The 19,810-nt window shown below is 53.1% G+C and overlaps 1 protein-coding gene across 1 annotated transcript in view; it reads left to right on the top strand.

Moving 5' to 3' along the window:
* The window catches only part of LEO1 (LEO1 component of Paf1/RNA polymerase II complex), a 155,423-nt gene that overhangs the window by 120,937 nt on the left and 14,676 nt on the right, over nt 1–19,810 (top strand). Inside the window, exons 9-10 of the mRNA XM_075343672.1 lie at nt 6,400–6,494; nt 6,570–6,704. Of these exons, the coding sequence (XP_075199787.1) occupies nt 6,400–6,494; nt 6,570–6,704 (230 nt within the window). The remainder of the gene's footprint in view (nt 1–6,399; nt 6,495–6,569; nt 6,705–19,810) is intronic.

Here is a 19,810-nt window from a genome sequence, read left to right as displayed (position 1 = left end):
ATATCTCCGGATTTACCTCACACCTCCCCCCTTTTGAGGGCGCTAGGGGGCAGCACACTCCGGTGTTCCCCCGTGCGCCCGTCCGCGACCTCTCCTTGTCGGGACAGCCCGTCTGCGTTACCGTGGTCACGGCCCCTTTTGTGGCGAATGGTGAAGTTGTATTGCTGGAGCGCAAGGCTCCATCGCAACAATCGCCCATTCGTCCCAGAGACGGTGTGCAACCAGCTGAGGGGATTGTGGCCCGTCTCCACGATGAAGTGGCGCCCGTATAGATAGGGTTGCAGACGCTGCAGGGCCCACACTATGGCCAGGCACTCCTTCTCCATTGTAGAATAGGCCACTTCCCTTGGTAACAGCTTCCTGCTCAGGTACAAGACTGGGTGCTCTTGGCTCGCAGAGTCCACCTGGCTGAGCACCGCACCGAGGCCGAAGTCACTGGCGTCGGTCTGTACTACAAACGGCCGCGTGAAGTCGGCTGCCCGTAGCACGGGCGGGCTGGACAGGGCGTCCTTTATGGCCCGGAAGGGGTGTAGGGTGGCCCACAGCTGGGACCGTTGGTCCTCCAAGAGCTGGTGGCCAACCCCCACATCCTCAATGGATCCGCCTGCCCTAACCTGGGCTAGCATATCCAAGAGGGTTTCCGCTTCTCCCTCCTCGGGCAGGTTGCACACAGGGAGTGCACATGCCTCCCGCTCATGATGTGCCTTCATCATGTTCACATGGAAGGGCTTCCGCCTTCCACGGGCAGGGTCCAGGGTGACCAGGTACGTCACAGGGTTGAGCTGCTGGTACACGAGGTATGGGCCTTCCCAGGCTGCCTGAAGCTTGTCCTGTGGTACGGGGACCAGTACCCACACCTCTTGACCCACTTGGTAGGTCCTCTCACAAGCGTTCTGGTCGTACCAACGCTTCTGATCGGCCTGGGCTTGAGCCATATTGTCGTGTACCAGTTGCGTCAAGGCCTGCATTTTGTCCCGGAAGCGCATGACATACTCGATAACCGACACTCCAGGGGTGGCCAAATCCCCTTCCCAAGCCTCTTTCACCAGAGCCAGGGGGCCCCGCACACGTCGCCCGTACAGGAGCTCAAACGGTGAGAATCCTGTTGAGGCCTGTGGAACCTCCCGGTAAGCAAATAACAGGTGTGGGAGATACCGCTCCCAGTCACGCCCATGGGAGTCGACCAACATCTTAAGCATCTGCTTTAAGGTGCCATTGAACCGCTCGCACAGGCCATTAGTCTGTGGATGGTACGGGCTGGCCACCAGATGTCGCACCTGGACTTGCTTACAGAGGGTCTCCATCAGCTGGGACATGAATTGGGTCCCCCGGTCGGTGAGCATTTCCTGGGGAAAACCCACTCGGGAGAAAATCTCCAGCAATGCGGTGGCCACCTTGTCAGCCCGAATGGACGACAAGGCCACTGCTTCTGGGTACCGGGTGGCATAGTCAACTACCGTCAGTATGAAGCGTTTCCCGGAGCTGCTGGGGATGGCCAGCGGGCCGACCAGATCCACAGCCACCCTCCTGAAAGGCTCATCGATGATTGGCAGAGGTACTAGTGGGGCTTTGGGGTGTGGCCCCGCCTTCCCCACTCTCTGACAGGTTTCACACGAACGGCAGTAGGCAGCCACATCGGCCCCCATTTTTGGCCAGTAGAAATGCTGGTTTAACCTGGCCTTGGTCTTAGCGATCCCTAGGTGTCCGGCCACCGGAATCTCATGTGCGATCCGCAACAACTCCGTCCGGAACGGATAGGGTACCACCAACTGTCGGTCCCTGGGCCACGCCTCCGGTGAACCCTGCTGGACCGTGGCCCGGTACAGCCGTCCTTGGTCCCAGACCACTCGCTCCGGGTCCGAGTCCGAGGGAGGCTGGGCCGCCTGCTCCTTAAGAGCTTTCAGGCTGTCGTCAGCTTCTAACGCTGCCTGAAACCCCTGACTAGATGTGGCCAGAATCGACGAGACTGTCACATCTTCGGTCAGTACCCCGGGACCTGTGTCCTGGCCTCCACCTGACTCGGCTGCCACTTGGTCAGAAGGGGAAGAGCTATCGGACCTCCGGGAGGCCCCTTGGCTTCCAGCACTCCCACTGCGGGTGACAGCGGCCACAGCCGCTGCGACCGTGGGTCGTGCCTGCTCCTCCTCCGTTCCTGACCAAGTCGCCGGTTCAGGCAGACCTACCTGGCTTCCTGACACCCCGGTTGTGGGGGAACCCTGCACCGAGATCTTACCTGGGAGCACTTCCGCTCCTGGACCGGCCCCAATCTCACCTGCCTGTTCCCCCCCTGCAGCAACAGAACCCCGCTGTGAAATCTCTGGGGACCCCACATTTGCTGTGGTAGCCCCCACCCCACACACTGGTCCTCCCCCTGCAGCACCCTGCTCTCTGCTTATCCCTGCAGAGGGCAGCAGATCCCAGCTCACAGGCTGGTTACTTGTAGAGGCATTGTCACACCTTTCTCTGACCCCCTCCCCTGTCACAGCTGCAGCTGCGTGTGTGTTTATGGTGTCTGTGCAAGCAGAAATATCAGAGTTCACTCCCTCCTCCCTTACATCATTCATAGATAACACATTAACATTGTCAGGAGTCATGTCAGCACTGGCTGAAGGTTCAGCCTTTGGGGCGGGGCCAAACTGGGAGGTTATTTGCCCCAAATCTGTCCCAAGTAGCACGTTTGCAGGGATCCGATCAGTTACCCCCACCTCCCTCACCCCCCGCCCTGCGCCCCAGTCCACATAAATGTCAGCAACAGGCAGCGCCGGGTCAGTGCCTCCAATCCCGGAGACAGCGAGGGTTTTTCCAGGGATCAAGTCTTGGGGGGACACCATCTCAGGCCGCACCAGAGTCACCTCCGAGGCGCTGTCTCGCAGTCCTATGGTCACAGACTGGCCGACGGTGACAGGTTGGAAGCTGTCCAGGGACCTACCACCACCCCCACCCACACAATACACCTTGGGCGGCCCTTGGGACGGGGACGGAGCCGGGGCCTTGGGATTCACTGTCCATTGCAGAGCGGAGGGCTGGCACCTGGCTCGTTGAGGACCCTTGGGCGAGCTGCTCCTCATCTTGTCCAGCAGTGCCCGGTTGTGCAATGTCCTCTGCAGAGCTGTTTTCTGGCGTCGAGCTCCTGGAGGACTCGTGGACAACCTCCTCATCGTCTCTGGCCTTAGCATCGGCCATTCCTTTGGCTTTGCTCCTGGTGCCATCAGCCATTCTTGCAGACTTTTGGTCACTGACACAGAACTGACACCTGATGCCTCCACACACCTTACAGTATCTGTACTCTGACACTCTAGTGTTGAGCTAGTCTGAAGACCCCAGCAGCCACAGCTGCTGCAGGCAGTCTTTAGTGTCTGGGAGTATGGGTCTCACACTCACACACACTATTATCTCGATCCCACCGCTATGCCACCAATATGTCACAAACCACCGGGGGGGTCACTCAGAAATCCCCCGCGCTGGCTACCAGTACGTCACAATCGGGGGGTAGCAAGGGGGGGTCACCCCTCCTTTATACCTCCCGACCGACAGACAGAGCACGTGACGCGCTCTCTAGCGCCCCTCTTATAGTCAGGCCAATTATGGAATTGCCCGACAATAAGCAAGGAGGCCGCTATACTACTTATGCCGATTATTGAAGGGTCCCCGGTGAGAGGAGGGTATATATTCCCCCGACCTCCGCGGGCGGAATATATAATATCTTCCCGAATCTCACTGGCCTCCCCACAATAATCCTTGGCACAACTCGCTGCCACCAACCGATTTACGGTAACTATTAGCCGAACACACAGACGTGGGATTCAAGATCGAGATAACAGAACAGCCCAAGATTAATTATATAATTTAATCGCCTAAAGCACACTAGAAACTACAATATATACAATAGGGAATCTACAGAATATACATATGTCAGAGTACAGTTACAGATAAAGCATGGTTTACAACAGGTATGCAATTCAATCAGTTACCTTGTGCGTCTGGCCACAGGGGGGCGCTGTAGACCAGGTTTCCAGGAACTCTCTCACAGGTCTGTCCCAACCAGGCCCCCGAGCAGAAGAACACTGGAAAATGGCCGAAGTAGGGTTATCAACCTGGGCAGATCCAGGTCCCCTCCTACCTTAGTGACCTCACAGGGAAGCACTGCCACTCCCCCTGCATGGATCAGAATTATCCAGCAAAGGGGATTTTGGCTATAACTTTGCCTGGGAGCGTCGTAGGCAGACGCCAATGCTCTCATTGTGACAGTTATGAATTTAGCTACAGAACGAGGGGACTCATGACCTGTCTGCCAGTTCCCCATTGGCTGATATCACGCCTGGGGCATTTCCCAATGTCCTGTTCCCATAAAAAGGGGGTGCCGGCATCGTCCACATGCGGAGACACCATTTTTATGGTTGCCATATTTATCGGAAATATGGCTTGCGAGATATGAACCATTTTTTACTGGAGTCGTTCTGTCTGGCTATTTCCATAGCCTTGCTAACTAGCTAGCAGCTCCTACTACAGGGTGACGGCAGGGAGTCATCCTGTGTCCATTGTCCTAAAGCCACCTAATTTCCATATCACAGGACATGGCCATGGATTTGTTGCTAAACCAGTTGTGTGAAGGGAAGGGGGTAGTGACACCAGGAGAGGGCTTCCTGACATGACTTGAATGTCATGATTTATCGTCATATCTCCGGATTTACCTCACACCTGGGATCTGAACAGGGTGCTGATGGCTCTTCAGAAGCCACCTTTTGAGCCAATGAAGGATATCTCTCTCTCACGCCTTTCACAGAAAGTGGTATTCCTAGTAGCAGTCACATCACTTCGGAGAGTGTCTGAGCTAGCAGCGCTGTCATGCAAAGCCCCCTTCCTGGTGTTTCACCAGGACAAGGTGGTTCTGCGTCCGGTTCCGGAATTTCTCCCTAAGGTGGTATCCCCCTTTCATCTCAATCAGGATATCTCCTTACCCTCTTTTTGTCCTCATCCAGTTCACCAATGTGAAAGGGATTTGCACTTGTTAGATCTGGTGAGAGCACTCAGACTCTACATTTCTCGTACGGCGCCCCTGCGCCGCTCGGATGCACTCTTTGTCCTTGTCGCTGGCCAGCGTAAAGGGTCACAGGCTTCCAAATCAACCCTGGCTCGGTGGATCAAGGAACCAATTCTCGAAGCTTACCGATCCTCTGGGCTTCCGGTTCCCTCAGGGCTGAAGGCCCATTCTACCAGAGCCGTGGGTGCGTCCTGGGCTTTGCGGCACCAGGCTACGGCTCAGCAGGTGTGTCAGGCAGCTACCTGGTCGAGCCTGCACACTTTCACGAAACACTATCAGGTGCATACCTATGCCTCGGCAGATGCCAGCCTAGGTAGGAGAGTCCTTCAGGCGGCGGTTGCCCACCTGTAGGAAGGGGCCGTTTTACGGCTCTATTACGAGGTATTATTTTACCCACCCAGGGACTGCTTTTGGACGTCCCAATTGTCTGGGTCTCCCAATGGAGCGACAAAGAAGAAGGGAATTTTGTTTACTTACCGTAAATTCCTTTTCTTCTAGCTCCAATTGGGAGACCCAGCACCCGCCCCTGTTCCCTTCGGGCTGTTGTTCTTTGTGTACACATGTTGTTCATGTTGAATGGTTTCAGTTCTCCGAAGTTTCTTCGGATTGAATTTATTTTAACCAATTTATAAGTTTTCCTCCTTCTTGCTTTTGCACCAAAACTGAGGAGCCCGTGATGCACGGGGGGTGTATAGGCAGAAGGGGAGGGGCTTTACACTTTTAAGTGTAATACTTTGTGTGGCCTCCGGAGGCAGAAGCTATACACCCAATTGTCTGGGTCTCCCAATTGGAGCTAGAAGAAAAGGAATTTACGGTAAGTAAACAAAATTCCCTTCTTTGCTTTTTTGCCATACTTGTTTTTTTTTGTTTGTTTTTTTTTTTTTCCCCCACTACCATTACATTATAAGTTATGAAATCATTCAAAAGTACAGCTCAAAACGTAAGAAATCAAGTCTTCTCACGGCTATATCAAAGGAAAAACAAAAAGCTTATGGTTCTTGGAAGAAGGGTAGGAAAAAATGAAAACAAAAAATGCCTGTCCCTTAAGAGGTTAAAGAGCCCTTTGCTGGCACATTTGAGTGATTCTAGTGATGGGTAACATTTAGTATTGGGGAAGGTATTTGTTTTGTTCCCTGTCCCTTCACTATTAGATCATCAGTGCCACGTCCTCCTGCCGACACACATTGGGGTGATGAGTTTGTGTATTTTAAATTGACGACATAAAATCTTTTGCGCTTTCTATTTGACTGCCCCATTAGTCTTCCTTCACTTTATCAGTTCACTTCCCTCCATTTGTAAGACCAATAAATGGTAACATGACCATGATATTAATTGTTGCACTTTCCTTTTAAAATTAGGTAGAAAATACCATCCGTTGGAGAACACGCAGGGATGAGGAGGGAATTGACGTCAGGGAGAGTAATGCACGGATAGTGAAATGGTCTGATGGCAGGTAGGTGTCGGGCTGTAGGGCTCACTGCTCTTTTGTTTAGGGTCTTTTGCATCATGTTTGTCATTTTTCTTGCAGTATGTCCTTACACTTGGGTAATGAAGTATTTGATGTGTACAAAGCTCCATTACAAGGAGACCACAACCATCTCTTCATCAGGCAAGGAACAGGTTTACAAGGTCAGGCTGTATTCAAGACCAAGCTGACATTCAGGTAACATCATTCCCCCACCCGCCCCATATTTTTCATCATACTCTGTATTTTTTTTGTTTATTTTTAAAGTGAACATGTCACCATTTTTTTCATTATTAAACTAAAAGTATCATCTTCTGCAGCTCCTGGGCTGCATTCTATGAAGGTGCACCTTGTTCCCTGATTAAAGTTGTAGACCCCTGAAATAACTATAAAACCTGACCGCCAGGTATGCTAACTACCTTATCTAGTCAGATGGGCGTGATCATTTTCTGCTACTTTTCCTCCCTGTGGCCACGTTCGCCGTCCTCCTTTCCTGATTTGACAAGGATGGCGCCGTCGTCATCATCATCCATGCTGCGCCGCCAAATATCGCGCAGGCGCAGTTAGCTCTGCCACATTGCGAGTCGAACAGGAAACATAGTTGTCCTCGCGCGCGCCGGTGAGGTATTTGCGCAGATGCGAGATTATGGTTGGAGCTATGCATGAGCTCACCAGCCTCATCCTCGTACCTGATCATAATGTTTTAAAATTCCATGAAGTGCCTGAGGGTTCAAAATGTTCATCATACCGCTAAATAAATTAAGGAGTGTAGTTTCCAAAATGTGGTCACTTGTAGATGGATTTGCGGTTTTGGCACCTTGTTGCGCTCTTCAAATGTGACATGGCGTCTGCAGTCTAATCTCTGCTCAAAGTCGAATAGCGCTCTTTCTCTTCCAAAATCTCTCGCGCCTAAACGGTAGTTTCCCCCCACATAAAGGGCATCCGTGTACTTAAAAGAACTTGTACAGCAAATTGACTGGTCTATTTTCTTCTATTCTTGTAAAAATGAGGGATAAATTAAAATTTTTGTAAAAAATATAGAATTTTATTTTCTTCCACATTGCTATACTTGTGAAGTACCTGAAGGGTTAACAAACTTTCTGATCACAACTTTGAATACCGTGAGGGGTGCCGTCTTTTGCAATGGGGTTTTGTTTTGGAGTTTTCTGACACATGGAACTCTTACAGTCACTCTTAAAATGTGAAGTAGTTCCTTTAAAAAAAAAAAAAAAAAAAATTTTTGTAAATTTTGAAAAGAAAAAGTTTTAACTTCCTAACAAATAAAAAGGATTTTTGTGTACTCACCGTAAAATCTTTCTCTCGATGTTCCGGTCCGTGGCATCACGGAGCGATGTTCCCTGCGGCAGAGATAGAACTGTATGCGAGGCCAGACGGGAGACCGGAGGGTCGACCACCGGTGAGCCCACCCATTCCTTCCTGAGATCCTCGGGGAAGGGATATAGTGTAAATCAATCGACTTACCATTGTTGAACGTCTTGTCCGGTGGCACTCGGGCCTTGGAGGGGAGAGACACCTCTGGGAGGAATTGGAAGACGAGACCGTGCGGGTCCGCTTCCGCGCTCCAGTAGTCGGTTCTGGGTCAGACCGACTGTCCTCCTGCGACGGCTGGACCTGCGGGGCCTGACTGAACGTAGGGAGCGACTGCAAAGCCTGCGCGATCCTCGACAGGGAATCCACCGACTGGGAGAGAGAAGTCAGCCACTCCGGGGGAGGGAGCGCATTGGGGTTCGGAGCATCCTGCACTGCTGCAGTAGCGAGTGGGATGGGGGTGCCGGCGGCGTCTGGGGCAATCTGCGTGGGCTGTGGGTCAGGGACGCAAGCTGCGCAGAGGGGGGTAGCCTGGCCTTGGGAAAATTTTTCGTTGCAGGACGAGCACGCAAAATGCATTATGAAAGGGACCTGTTTGGATCGGGAAGACTTAGAATTAGGCATGGCTGCTCAGGGGGCTCCTACTAGAGACACTAGGGAGGAGACAGGAGATAGGCAGGAAAAAAGTGAAGAAAAAAAGTGTAAGAAAAGTAGCTGGTCCTAATCAGAACCAGCACTCACCCAGGCCTGTGTCCTCCCCGGGTCAGCAGGAGGCTCAGAGTAGCGGGGGGCAGCCACCGGAAAATGGATGCTGCTGCTCAGTGGCCTGCCTGTGCTGAGGTGGGCCGTTTGCCAGAAAAACGCGGGCTTTGCCTTTTTTTTTTTTTTTTTTTTTTTTTTTACTGAGGGGGTGTGCTAGGGATGTCTGCTGTTGCTGGGCAGAAAAGGCGGGGGGAGGGCCAGGAAGACGCACGCGCAAACTGGGGGCGGAGCGCTCCGGCCTAAGGTAGGCCCGAAGCCGGGGACTAAATTTGTGAGCCGTGGCCGCCGGGAGCGCAGCGCTGCGCGCGGAGCAGAGCTTACCTGCGTCCCTGCGAGGGTGTCCAGATCCCTGGGTCCCATCCTGGCTGCTGAGGCCCCCGGTGAGTGCAGGCTGCTGCTGACAAGTGCCAGGGGAGGCTGCTGGGGGGCTGTGGGGGAGACTGCAGAGCGCTCCTGCGCTGCAGTGTGTGATCCGATGCCTGGGCCCAGTGAAACAGGGGAGAACACTGGGGGAGGCCTGGTGCTGTGAGCGCTCCTGCGCTTGCGATGCTTCCTCGCCGTCTCCACCCGAAACACCCCTTGGGACGGTACCATAGGGGTCGACGGGAAGTGAGCCCATAAACCATAAATGTGTGGGGACCCCAATCAGCCCCTGGGGTGGTACCATGGGGCCGGAGGGGGATAAGGGCTGGTGTCTCGAGCCTTAAGGAAACCTGGTGACGATACCCTGTAGGGAAAGATCAGGCGAGGATACTCTCTGATGCAGGGTCTTTAACCCTGCAGAAGAGATAAAAAGCGTAAAAAGGATGAGAACGCTGAGCGGCGCCGTTCAGAAAAAAAAAAAACGGAAAAAAAGGAATAGCCTAGGCTGAGGTTGGCCCACATCAGCCTCCTACGACAGTAAGCAAAAATCTGGCATAGGCCCGCCTCCGGCTCGGGGTGTACACTGCCAGGGAGGAGCTAACTCTTTTTATGTTCACTTAGTGTCAGCCTCCTAGTCACAGCAGCATACACCCATGGTCCTGTGTCCCCCAATGAAAGCGATAGAGAAAGATATTTTACAAAATGATTTTGGCATAAAGTACACGAGTGTTAAATGTTATTTCTTTGTCGCTCCATTGGGAGACCCAGACAATTGGGTGTATAGCTACTGCCTCCGGAGGCCACACAAAGTATTACACTTTAAAAAGTGTAACCCCTCCCCTCTGCCTATACACCCTCCCGTGCATCACGGGCCCATCAGTTTTTAGCTTTGTGTTGAAGGAGGCACACATGCACACAAGCTCCACATTTTAGTCAGCAGCAGCTGGTGATTATATCGGATGGAAGAAAAGAGGGCCCCTAACAGGGCTCCCGGCATGCTCCCTTCTCATCCCACTAAGTCGGCGGTGCTGTTAAGGTTGAGGTACCCATTGCGGGTGCAAAGGCTGGAGCCACATGCCGTTTTCCTTCCCCATCCCTTAGAGGCTCTGGGAGAAGTGGGATCCTAACCGGTCGCCGTTCACTGGGACCGGGCTCCCTCCGCAGCCCCTGGGGGAATCTGACGGACAGGAGGCTGGATATCATCAGGGACAGGGCCCTGCATCCATGAGGTACTCTGTGTCCCCTTAGGGACGGTGCAGGCAGCGTCGGTGTTACAGACACCGCAGCGGCTGCTGTGTGGTTTGTGAGCCGGGACTACCGGGACTACCGCGCCGACCGCGCCTGTTGGCCGGCCGCGCTTTTAACTTTAGTCCCCGGCTTTTGCGGCCTAGTACCATGTACTCCCGCCCCCGGGCCTGCCAGTCAGGGGTGGGGGCGGGACGGCTGACTGGACGTCGGCAGTGAGGGCTGGAGCATGCTTTGGTATCCTCCTCCCCCCTCACTGAGCACTGTGGGGCACCAGATGCCCGCACTTTATTAGGCACTCCCATGGCTCCCTCCTCCCCTCAGAACGCTGGCAGCCATTGTTATAATCTCTTCTGCCGGTGGAGGATTTCAGAATGAGCTCTGCAGCTCTGGGAGTCCCAGGCAGGGAATCTGGTGGACGCACCACCGCTTGGGGCGGTTGGTAAGCCACACCAGTTGTCAGGTGCTGGCCCCCCTTGGGTACAGAAGTGTATGTATATGTATGTATATATATATATATGTATGTATATATATATATGTATGTATATATATATATGTATGTATATATATATATGTATATATATATATATATATATATATATATATATATATATATATATTTTGTATACATTTTCTCTATTCGGCAGCATTATTTGCTTTTGGCTATATCTCTAAGAGGAGACAACAGCATGTCGTCCGCAGAAAGCAAGGGGGCCAAGGCACAGGCTTATTTTGCAACCTGTACCTCTTGTGCGGCTATGTTACCTGCAGGTTCCACCTACCCTCATTGTGGCAATGCTCGGCCCCTGTGGCACTCACTCAGCCGGAGCCTCCGGCACTGGTGGGACCCTCGGCTCAGGTGGTACCGCCGGTTTCCACTGCACAGATGGAAGGGACAGAGTTTACATTTTTGACTGAGAAACTCTGAGTCGCTTCACATTCCATGGCTCAGTCTATGGACAGATGGTCGGCTAAGATACTAGAAGCTTGGCAGTCCAGACCGGTAACACAGGGCTAGGGCACTGTGAGTTCATCGCCCCCAGGCCCCTCTCGGTCGGTACAGCAAAGGGCTCCTGGGGTGGCACCCAGATCCCACGGTGAGAACTCCGACACGGACCGCAGCCTCAGACAGGCTAAGCGGGCTTGCTGGGAACCTTCCCCGACTTCATCACGCGATTCGGGGTCTCAGCATGAGGACTCTCGGGAGGATGAAGCGGAGGTCGCAGCTCAGGGCTCTGATCCTGACGTTGCTCTCAATCTGGATACACCTGAAGGGGACGCCATAGTAAATGACCTTATAACGTCCATCTACCAGGTGCTAGTCCTTCTCCCCCAACTCCACCTATAGAGGAGTCGGCTTCACAGTAGGAGAAACACCAGTTTAGGTTTCCCAAACGTACCCGGAGTGCTTTTTTCGATCACTCTAACCTCAGAGATGCTGTCCAGAAGCACAGAGCATTTACGGACAAGCGCTTTACTAAGCGCCTTAATGACACACGTTACCCTTTCCCCCCTGACGTAGTTAAGGGTTGAGCTCAGTGTCCCAAGGTGGATCCTCCAGTCTCCAGACTGGCGGCTAGATCCGTAGTATTAGCGGCAGATGGTTCATCCCTCAAGGATGCCACTGACAGGCAGATAGAGCTCATGATGAAATCCATCTATGAAGCCATAGGCGCGTCTTTTGCTCCGGCCTTCGCAGTCGTGGGGGCATTCCAAGCTATCAGCTTGTCTGTCCGAGACTAATGAGGTTGCAAGTACCTCTGCCCCGCAGGATGTGTCTTTGACTTCTCAGGCGTCGGTTTTTTCGTCCTACGCCATGAACGCCGTCCTGGACTCTGCGAGCCGTACAGCGGTAGCATCCGCCAATTCGGTGGCAGTCCGCAGGGCCATGTGGCTACGCGAATGGAAGGCAGACTCTGCGTCCAAGAAGTTCTTAACCGGTTTGCCATTTTCTGGCGACCGTCTGTTTGGCGAGCAATTGGATAAAAAACCGATGGGTGAGAGACATTCCGTCTCACGGTTACAGGATAGAGCTCAGCTCTCGTCCTCCGACTCGTTTCTGCAGATGGAGTTGTGATCCCCGTTCCGCTTCACGAACGTGTTCGCGGTCTTTACTCCAACTTTTTTGGGGTACCAAAAAAGGACGGATCATTCCGGTCCGTTCCGGGCCTCATTCTGCTCAACAGACACGTGAGAACCTGACGGTTTCGGATGGAATCTCTCCGCTCAGTAATCGCTTCGATGTCCCAGGGAGTCTTCCTAGCATCAATCGACATCAGGGATGCTTATCTCCATGTGCCGATTACACCAGAGCATCAACGCTTCCGGTGTTTCGCCTCCGGGTCGAACACTTTCAGCTCGTGACTCTGCCTTTCGGCCTGGCGACAGTCCCACGGGTCTTCACCAAGGTCATGGCATTAGTGGCGATGGGCCTACACTCTCAGGGACACTCGGTGATCCCTTACTTAGACGATCTCCTAAGTCAAGGCACCCTCCCGGGTGGCATGTCAACACAGCCTGAACATTGCTCTGGAGACTCTCCAGAGGTTCGGGTGGATCATCAATTTCCCAAAGTAAAAATTGACACCGACCCAATCACTGACTTTCCTCGGGATGGAGTTTCATTCTCCCTCAGAGATAGTGAAGCTACCGCTGGACAAACAGAGTTCGCTGCAGACAGGGGTGCACTTTCTCCTTCGGGCCCAGTCTCACCCCTTGAGGCGCCTCACGCGCTTCCCAGGGAAGATGGTGGCAGCAATGGAGGCAGTTCCCTTTGCGCAGTTTCATCTGCGTCCACTCCAATGGCACATTCTCCGCTAATGGGACAGGAGGTCGATGTCCCTAGACAGGAACGTCTCTCTTTCACTGGCAGACAAAGCCTCTCCTCAGGGGTGGCTTCTTCCCACTTCTTGGTCGAAAGAAAAATCCTTCCTGCTCCCATCCTGGGCTATGGTCACGACGGACGAGAGTCTGTCAGGGTGGACAGCGGTCTTCCGCCACCACAGGGCTCAGGGAACCTGGACTCTGACAGAGTCCTCCCTTCAGATCAATGTTCTGGAGATAAGGGCAGTGTAGCTAGCCCTAAAGTCGTTCCAGCGGTGGCTGGACGGCAGGCAGATCCGGATACAGTCGGACGACGCCACGGCGGTCGCGTACATCAACCACCAGCACAGAGCGCTGGCGGCGGACGCATCAGTCCAGGACTGGTCGCAATTTCGACTGCCTTATGTATTTACTCCTCTGGCGCTGCTGCCCAGGGTGTTACTCAAGATCGGGTCCGACTGACGCCGCGCCATCCTCGTCGCTCCAGACTGGCCGAGGAGGTCGTGATACCTGGATCTGCGGCACCTCACGGTGGGTCGACCGTGGGCACTCCCAGGACCGACCAGACTTGCTGTTCCAAGGGCCATTTTCCATCTGAATTCTGCGGTCTTCACCCTGACTGGGTGGCCATTGAGTCATGGCTCTTAGCGTTCTTAGAGTTATATCTATCACGCCTTTCGCAGAAGGTGGTCTTCCTAGTGGCAGGCACATCACTTTGGAGAGTGTCTGAGCTAGCAGCGTTGTCATGCAAAGCCCCCTTCCTGGTGTTTCGCCAGCATGAGGTGGTTCTGCGTCCGGTCCCGGAATGCCTTCTTAAGGTGGTATCCCCCTTTTCTTCTCAATCAGGATATCTCCTTACCTTCTTTTGGCTCTCATCCAGTTCACAGTTGTGAAAAGGATGGCACTTGTTAGATCTCGGGAGAGCACTCCGGCTCTTCTTTTCGCACACTGCGCCCCCGCGCCGTTCTGATGCGCTCTTTGTCCATGTCACTGGCCAGAGTAAGGGGTCGCAGGCTTCCAAGTCAACCTTGGCTCGGTGGATCAAGGAACTGATCCTTGGAAGCCTACCGTTCTTATGGGCTTCCGATTCCTTTGGAGCTGAAAGCCCATTCTACCAGAGCCGCAGGGGCATCCTGGGCATTGCGTCACCAGGTTACGGCTCAGCAGGTGTGGCAGCACTACCTGGTCGAGTTTGCACGAAACACTATCAGGTTCATGCCTATGCTGTGGCAGATGCCAGCCTAGGTAGGTGAGTCCTTCAGGAGGCGGTGGCTCACCTGTAAGAGAGGGCCGTTTTTTTCGGCTCTTTTTATCGAGGTATTCTTTTACCCACCCAGGGACTGCTTTTGGACATCCCAATTGTCTGGGTCTCCCAATGGAGCGACAAAGAAGAAGGGAATTTTGTTTACTTACCGTAAATTCCTTTTCTTCTAGCTCCTATTGGGAGACCCAGCACCCGCCCCTGTTCCCTTCGGGCTGTTGTTCTTTTGTGTACACATGTTGTTCATGTTGAAGGGTTCTTTTGGTTCATGGTTTTCAGTTCTCCGAACATCCTTCGGTTTGAATTTACCTTAGACCAATTTATAAGTTCCTCCTTCCTGCTTTGGCACCAAAACTGATGGGCCCGTGATGCACGGGAGGGTGTATAGGCAGAGGGGAGGGGTTACACTTTTTAAAGTGTAATACTTTGTGTGGCCTCCGGAGGCAGTAGCTATACACCCAATTGTCTGGGTCTCCCAATTGGAGCTAGAAGAAAAGGAATTTACGGTAAGTAAACAAAATTCCCTTCTTCTTTGTCGCTCCATTGGGAGACCCAGACAATTGGGTGTATAGCTTCTGCCTCCGGAGGCCACACAAAGTATTACACTTAAAAGTGTAAAGCCCCTCCCCTTCTGCCTATACACCCCCCGTGCATCACGGGCTCCTCAGTTTTTATGCTTTGTGTTGAAGGAGGCACACTTCCATGCAAGCTCCACAATTTAGTCAGCAGCAGCTGCTGACTATATCGGATGGAAGAAAAGAGGGCCCATAACAGGGCCCCCGGCATGCTCCCTTCTCACCCCACTCTGGTCGGCGGTGCTGTTAAGGTTGAGGTACCCATTGCGGGTACAAAGGCTGGAGCCACATGCTGTTTTCCTTCCCCATCCCTTAGGGGCTCTGGGTGAAGTGGGATCCTAACCGGTCACCATGCTCTGGGACCGGGCTCCCTCCGCAGCCCCTGGAGGAATCTGCTGGACAGGAGCCGGGTATCATCAGGGACAAGGCCCTGCTACTCTGAGGTACTCTGTGTCCCCTTGGGGACGGCGCATAGAGCGCCTGTGTAATGGACGCTGCAGCAGCTGCTGGGTGTGTTTGTGCGCCGGGACTACCGCGCTGACCGCGCTTGTTTGCTGGCCGCGCTTATAACTATAGTCCCCGGCTTTTGCGGCCTAGTACCGCATACTCCCGCCCCCGGGCCTGCCAGTCAGGGGTAAGGGCGGGACGCTGCACTGGACGTCAGCGCTGAGGGCTGGAGCATACTTAGTATCCTCCTCCCCCCTCACTGATCACCGTGGGGCACCAGATTCCCGCACTTTCTGAGGCACGCCCACGGCTCCCTCCTCCTCTCAGAACGCTGGCAGCCATTCCTATCAGCACGTCTGACGCTGGAGAACTTCAGAGGGGAGACACCACCGAGCTCCACAGCTCTGGGAGGCCCAGGCAGGGAATCTGGTGGTCACACAACCGCTGAGGGCGGTCGGTAAGCCGCACCTGTTACTAGGTGCTGGCCCCCCCGGGTGCCGAAGTGTATATTTATATGCTTATATTGTATAGATTTACTCTGTACGGCTGCACTATTTGCTTTTGGCTATATACCCTCTCTGATTACGCTAAGAGGAGACAACAGCATGTCGTCCGCAAAAAGCAAGGGTGCCAAGGCACAGGCTTACTTTGCAACCTGTACCTCATGTGCGGCAATGCTACCTGCAGGTTCCACCTACCCTCATTGTGTGCAATGCTCGGCCCCTGTGACACTCACTCAGCCGGAGTCTCAGCCACTGGTGGGACCCTCGGCCCAGGTGGAACCGCCGGCTCCCACTGTCCAGGTGACAGGGACAGAGTTTGCAGTATTTGCTGACAAACTTTGAGTCTATGGATAGATGGTCTGCTAAGATACTAGAAGCTTTGCAGTCCAGACCGGTAACACAGGCCCCGGGCACTGTTGAATCATTGCTCCCAGCCCCCCCTCGCTCGGCACAGCAGAGTGCTCCTGGGTCGACTCATAGGTCCCACGGTGAGGACTCCGACACGGACCGCAGTCCCAGACCGACTAAGCGGGCTCGCTGGGAGCTTCCCTCGACTTCATCACACTGTTCAGGGTCTCAGCATGAGGACTCTCTGGAGGATGAAGCGGAGGTGGCAGATCAGGGCTCTGATCCTGACGCCGCTCTCAACCTTGATACGCCTGAAGGGGACGCCATAGTAAACGACCTTATATCAGTTACATTGATCAATGCGATTGCTAAATATCTCCTTTTTCCTAATATTCATGGCAGGTATGCAATTCATTATTCACATGTTCAAATTAGCAAGTAGCATTTTTCATTGTATATTCCAATATTTTTCCATATGCTTGAGGCATTATACTATTATCTAAGTTTGATGTGCAGCCTTATCCGTATATAGTATGTAATTTTTGGCTTGCACTCATAATATATACATTAGTGCTCACTTCAGTTATCCTATTCAGTTATATGTAGTTTTTTTCTGAATGTGAACACAGCTCCGCCCCTTTCGGCCATGTTTTTTCCATCTCTTATATAAGAAAGTCCTTAGTTACCCCTCTCCACCCATAGCAGTTTTTAATTGCAATGAGATGACACACAGGGTCACGGAGCTAGGGACCCCAATATAGAGATATGCCTTGACGAGGCCTTGGGGCTCAGTTACATTGATCAATGCGATTGCTAAATATCTCCTTTTTCCTAATATTCATGGCAGGTATGCAATTCATTATTCACATGTTCAAATTAGCAAGTAGCATTTTTCATTGTATATTCCAATATTTTTCCATATGCTTGAGGCATTATACTATTATCTAAGTTTGATGTGCAGCCTTATCCGTATATAGTATGTAATTTTTGGCTTGCACTCATAATATATATATTAGTGCTCACTTCAGTTATCCTATTCAGTTGTTCAGGGTCTCGGCATGAGGACTCTCTGGAGGATGAAGCGGAGGTGGCAGATCAGGGCTCTGATCCTGACGCCGCTCTCAACCTTGATACGCCTGAAGGGGACGCCATAGTATACGACTTTATAGCGTCCATCAATCAGGTGTTAGACCTTTCTCCTCCAGCCCCTCCGATTGAGGAGTCAGCTTCTCAGCAGGAGAAATTCCATTTTAGGTTTCCCAAACGTACACGGAGTGCATTTCTTGATCACTCCGACTTCAGAGATACAGTCCAGAAACACCGAGCTTTTCCGGATAAGCGCTTTACTAAGCGCCTTAATGACACACGTTATCCCTTCCCCTCTGACGTAGTCAAGGGTTGGGCTCAGTGTCCCAAGGTGGATCTTCCAGTCTCCAGACTGGCGGCCAGATCCATAGTTGCAGTGGCAGATGGTGCATCACGCAAGGATGCCACTGACAGGCAGATAGAGCTCCTGATGAAATCCATCTATGAGGCTATCGGCGCGTCCTTTGCTCCGGCATTTGCAGCCGTATGGGCACTCCAAGCTATCTCAGCTTGTCAGTCTGAGATTAATGCAGTCACACGTGCCGCTACTCCGCAGGTTGTGTCCTTAACCTCTCAGGCGTCGGCGTTTGCGTCCTACGCCATGAATGCTGTCCTGGACTCTGCGAGCCGTACGGCGGTAGCATCCGCCAATTCAGTGGCAGTCCGCAGGGCCATGTGGCTACGTGAATGGAAGGCAGACTCTGCTTCCAAAACGTTTTTAACCAGTTTGCCATTTTCTGGCGCCGCCTGTTTGGCGAGCAATTGGATGAAATCATTAAACAATCCAAGGGAAAGGACTCGTCCTTACCCCAGTCCAAACCAAACAGACCTCAACAACGGAAGGTACAATCGAGGTTTCGGTCCTTTCGGCCATCAGCCAGGTCTCAATTCTCCTCGTCCAACAGGCCACAGAAGGGTCAGAGGAACTCTGATTCATGGCGGTCTAAGTCACGTCCTAAAAAGACCGCCGGAGGAACCGCCCCCAAAGCGGCCTCCTCATGACTTTCGGCCTCCCCAAACCGCATCCTCGGTCGGTGGCAGGCTCTCCCGCTTTTGCGACGCCTGGTTGCCACATGTCCAAGACCGATGGGTGAGAGACATTCTGTCTCACGGTTACAGGATAGAGTTCAGTTCTCGTCCTCCGACTCGTTTCTTCAGAACATCTCCGCCCCCCCGAGCGAGCCGAGGCTCTTCTTCAGGCGGTGAGCACTCTGAAGGCAGAAGGAGTGGTTATCCCTGTTCCCCTTCAGCAATGGGGTCACGGTTTTTACTCCAACTTGTTTGTGGTGCCAAAAAAAGGACGGATCTTTCCGTCCCGTTCTGGACCTCAAACTGCTCAACAGACACGTGAAAACCAGGCGGTTCCGGATGGAATCTCTCCGCTCCGTCATTGCCTCGATGTCCCAAGGAGACTTCCTAGCATCGATCGACATCAGGGATGCTTATCTCCACGTGCCAATTGCACCAGAGCATCAGCGCTTCCTGCGTTTCGCCATCGGGGACGAACACCTTCAGTTCGTGGCACTGCCTTTCGGCCTGGCAACAGCCCCACGGGTCTTCACCAAGGTCATGGCAACAGTGGTAGCAGTCCTACACTCTCAGGGACACTCAGTGATCCCTTACTTAGACGATCTTCTTGTCAAGGCCCCCTCTCGGGTGGCATGCCAACACAGCCTGAACATTGCTCTGGAGACTCTCCAGAGGTTCGGGTGGATCATCAATTTCCCAAAGTCAAAACTGACACCGACCCAATCGCTGACCTATCTCGGGATGGAGTTTCATACTCTCCCAGCGATAGTGAAACTTCCGCTGGACAAGCAGCGTTCACTACGGACAGGGGTGCAATCTCTACTTCGAGCCCAGTCGCACCCCTTGAGGCGCCTCATGCACTTCCTAGGGAAGATGGTGGCAGCAATGGAGGCAGTTCCATTTGCGCAGTTTCATCTGCGTCCACTTCAATGGGACATTCTCCGCAAATGGGACAGGAAGTCGACGTCCCTCGACAGGAACGTCTCCCTTTCTCGGGCAGCCAAGGCCTCCCTTCAGTGGTGGCTTCTTCCCACTTCTTTGTCGAAGGGGAAATCATTCCTGCCCCCATCCTGGGCTGTGGTCACGACGGACGCGAGTCTGTCAGGGTGGGGAGCGGTCTTCCTCCACCACAGGGCTCAGGGTACCTGGACTCAGCCAGAGTCCTCCCTTCAGATCAATGTTCTGGAGATAAGGGCAGTGTATCTAGCCCTAAAAGCGTTCCAGCCATGGCTGGAAGGCAGGCAGATCCGAATTCAGTCGGACAACGCCACGGCGGTGGCATACATCAACCACCAAGGCGGCACACGCAGTCGGCAAGCCTTCCAGGAAGTTCGGCGGATTCTGCTGTGGGTGGAAGCCACAGCATCCATCATCTCCGCAGTTCACATCCCGGGCGTAGAAAACTGGGAAGCAGACTTTCTAAGTCGCCAGGGCATGGACGCAGGGGAATGGTCTCTTCACACGGACGTTTTTCAAGAGATCTGTTGCCGCTGGGGGAAGCCGGACGTCGACCTAATGGCGTCCCGGCACAAC

Source organism: Anomaloglossus baeobatrachus, chromosome 4 (genome assembly GCF_048569485.1).
Source record: "Anomaloglossus baeobatrachus isolate aAnoBae1 chromosome 4, aAnoBae1.hap1, whole genome shotgun sequence".
NCBI lineage: Eukaryota > Metazoa > Chordata > Amphibia > Anura > Aromobatidae > Anomaloglossus > Anomaloglossus baeobatrachus.
The sequence above is the reverse complement of the archived record's forward strand: the minus strand, read 5'-3'. Positions and strand labels throughout refer to the sequence as shown.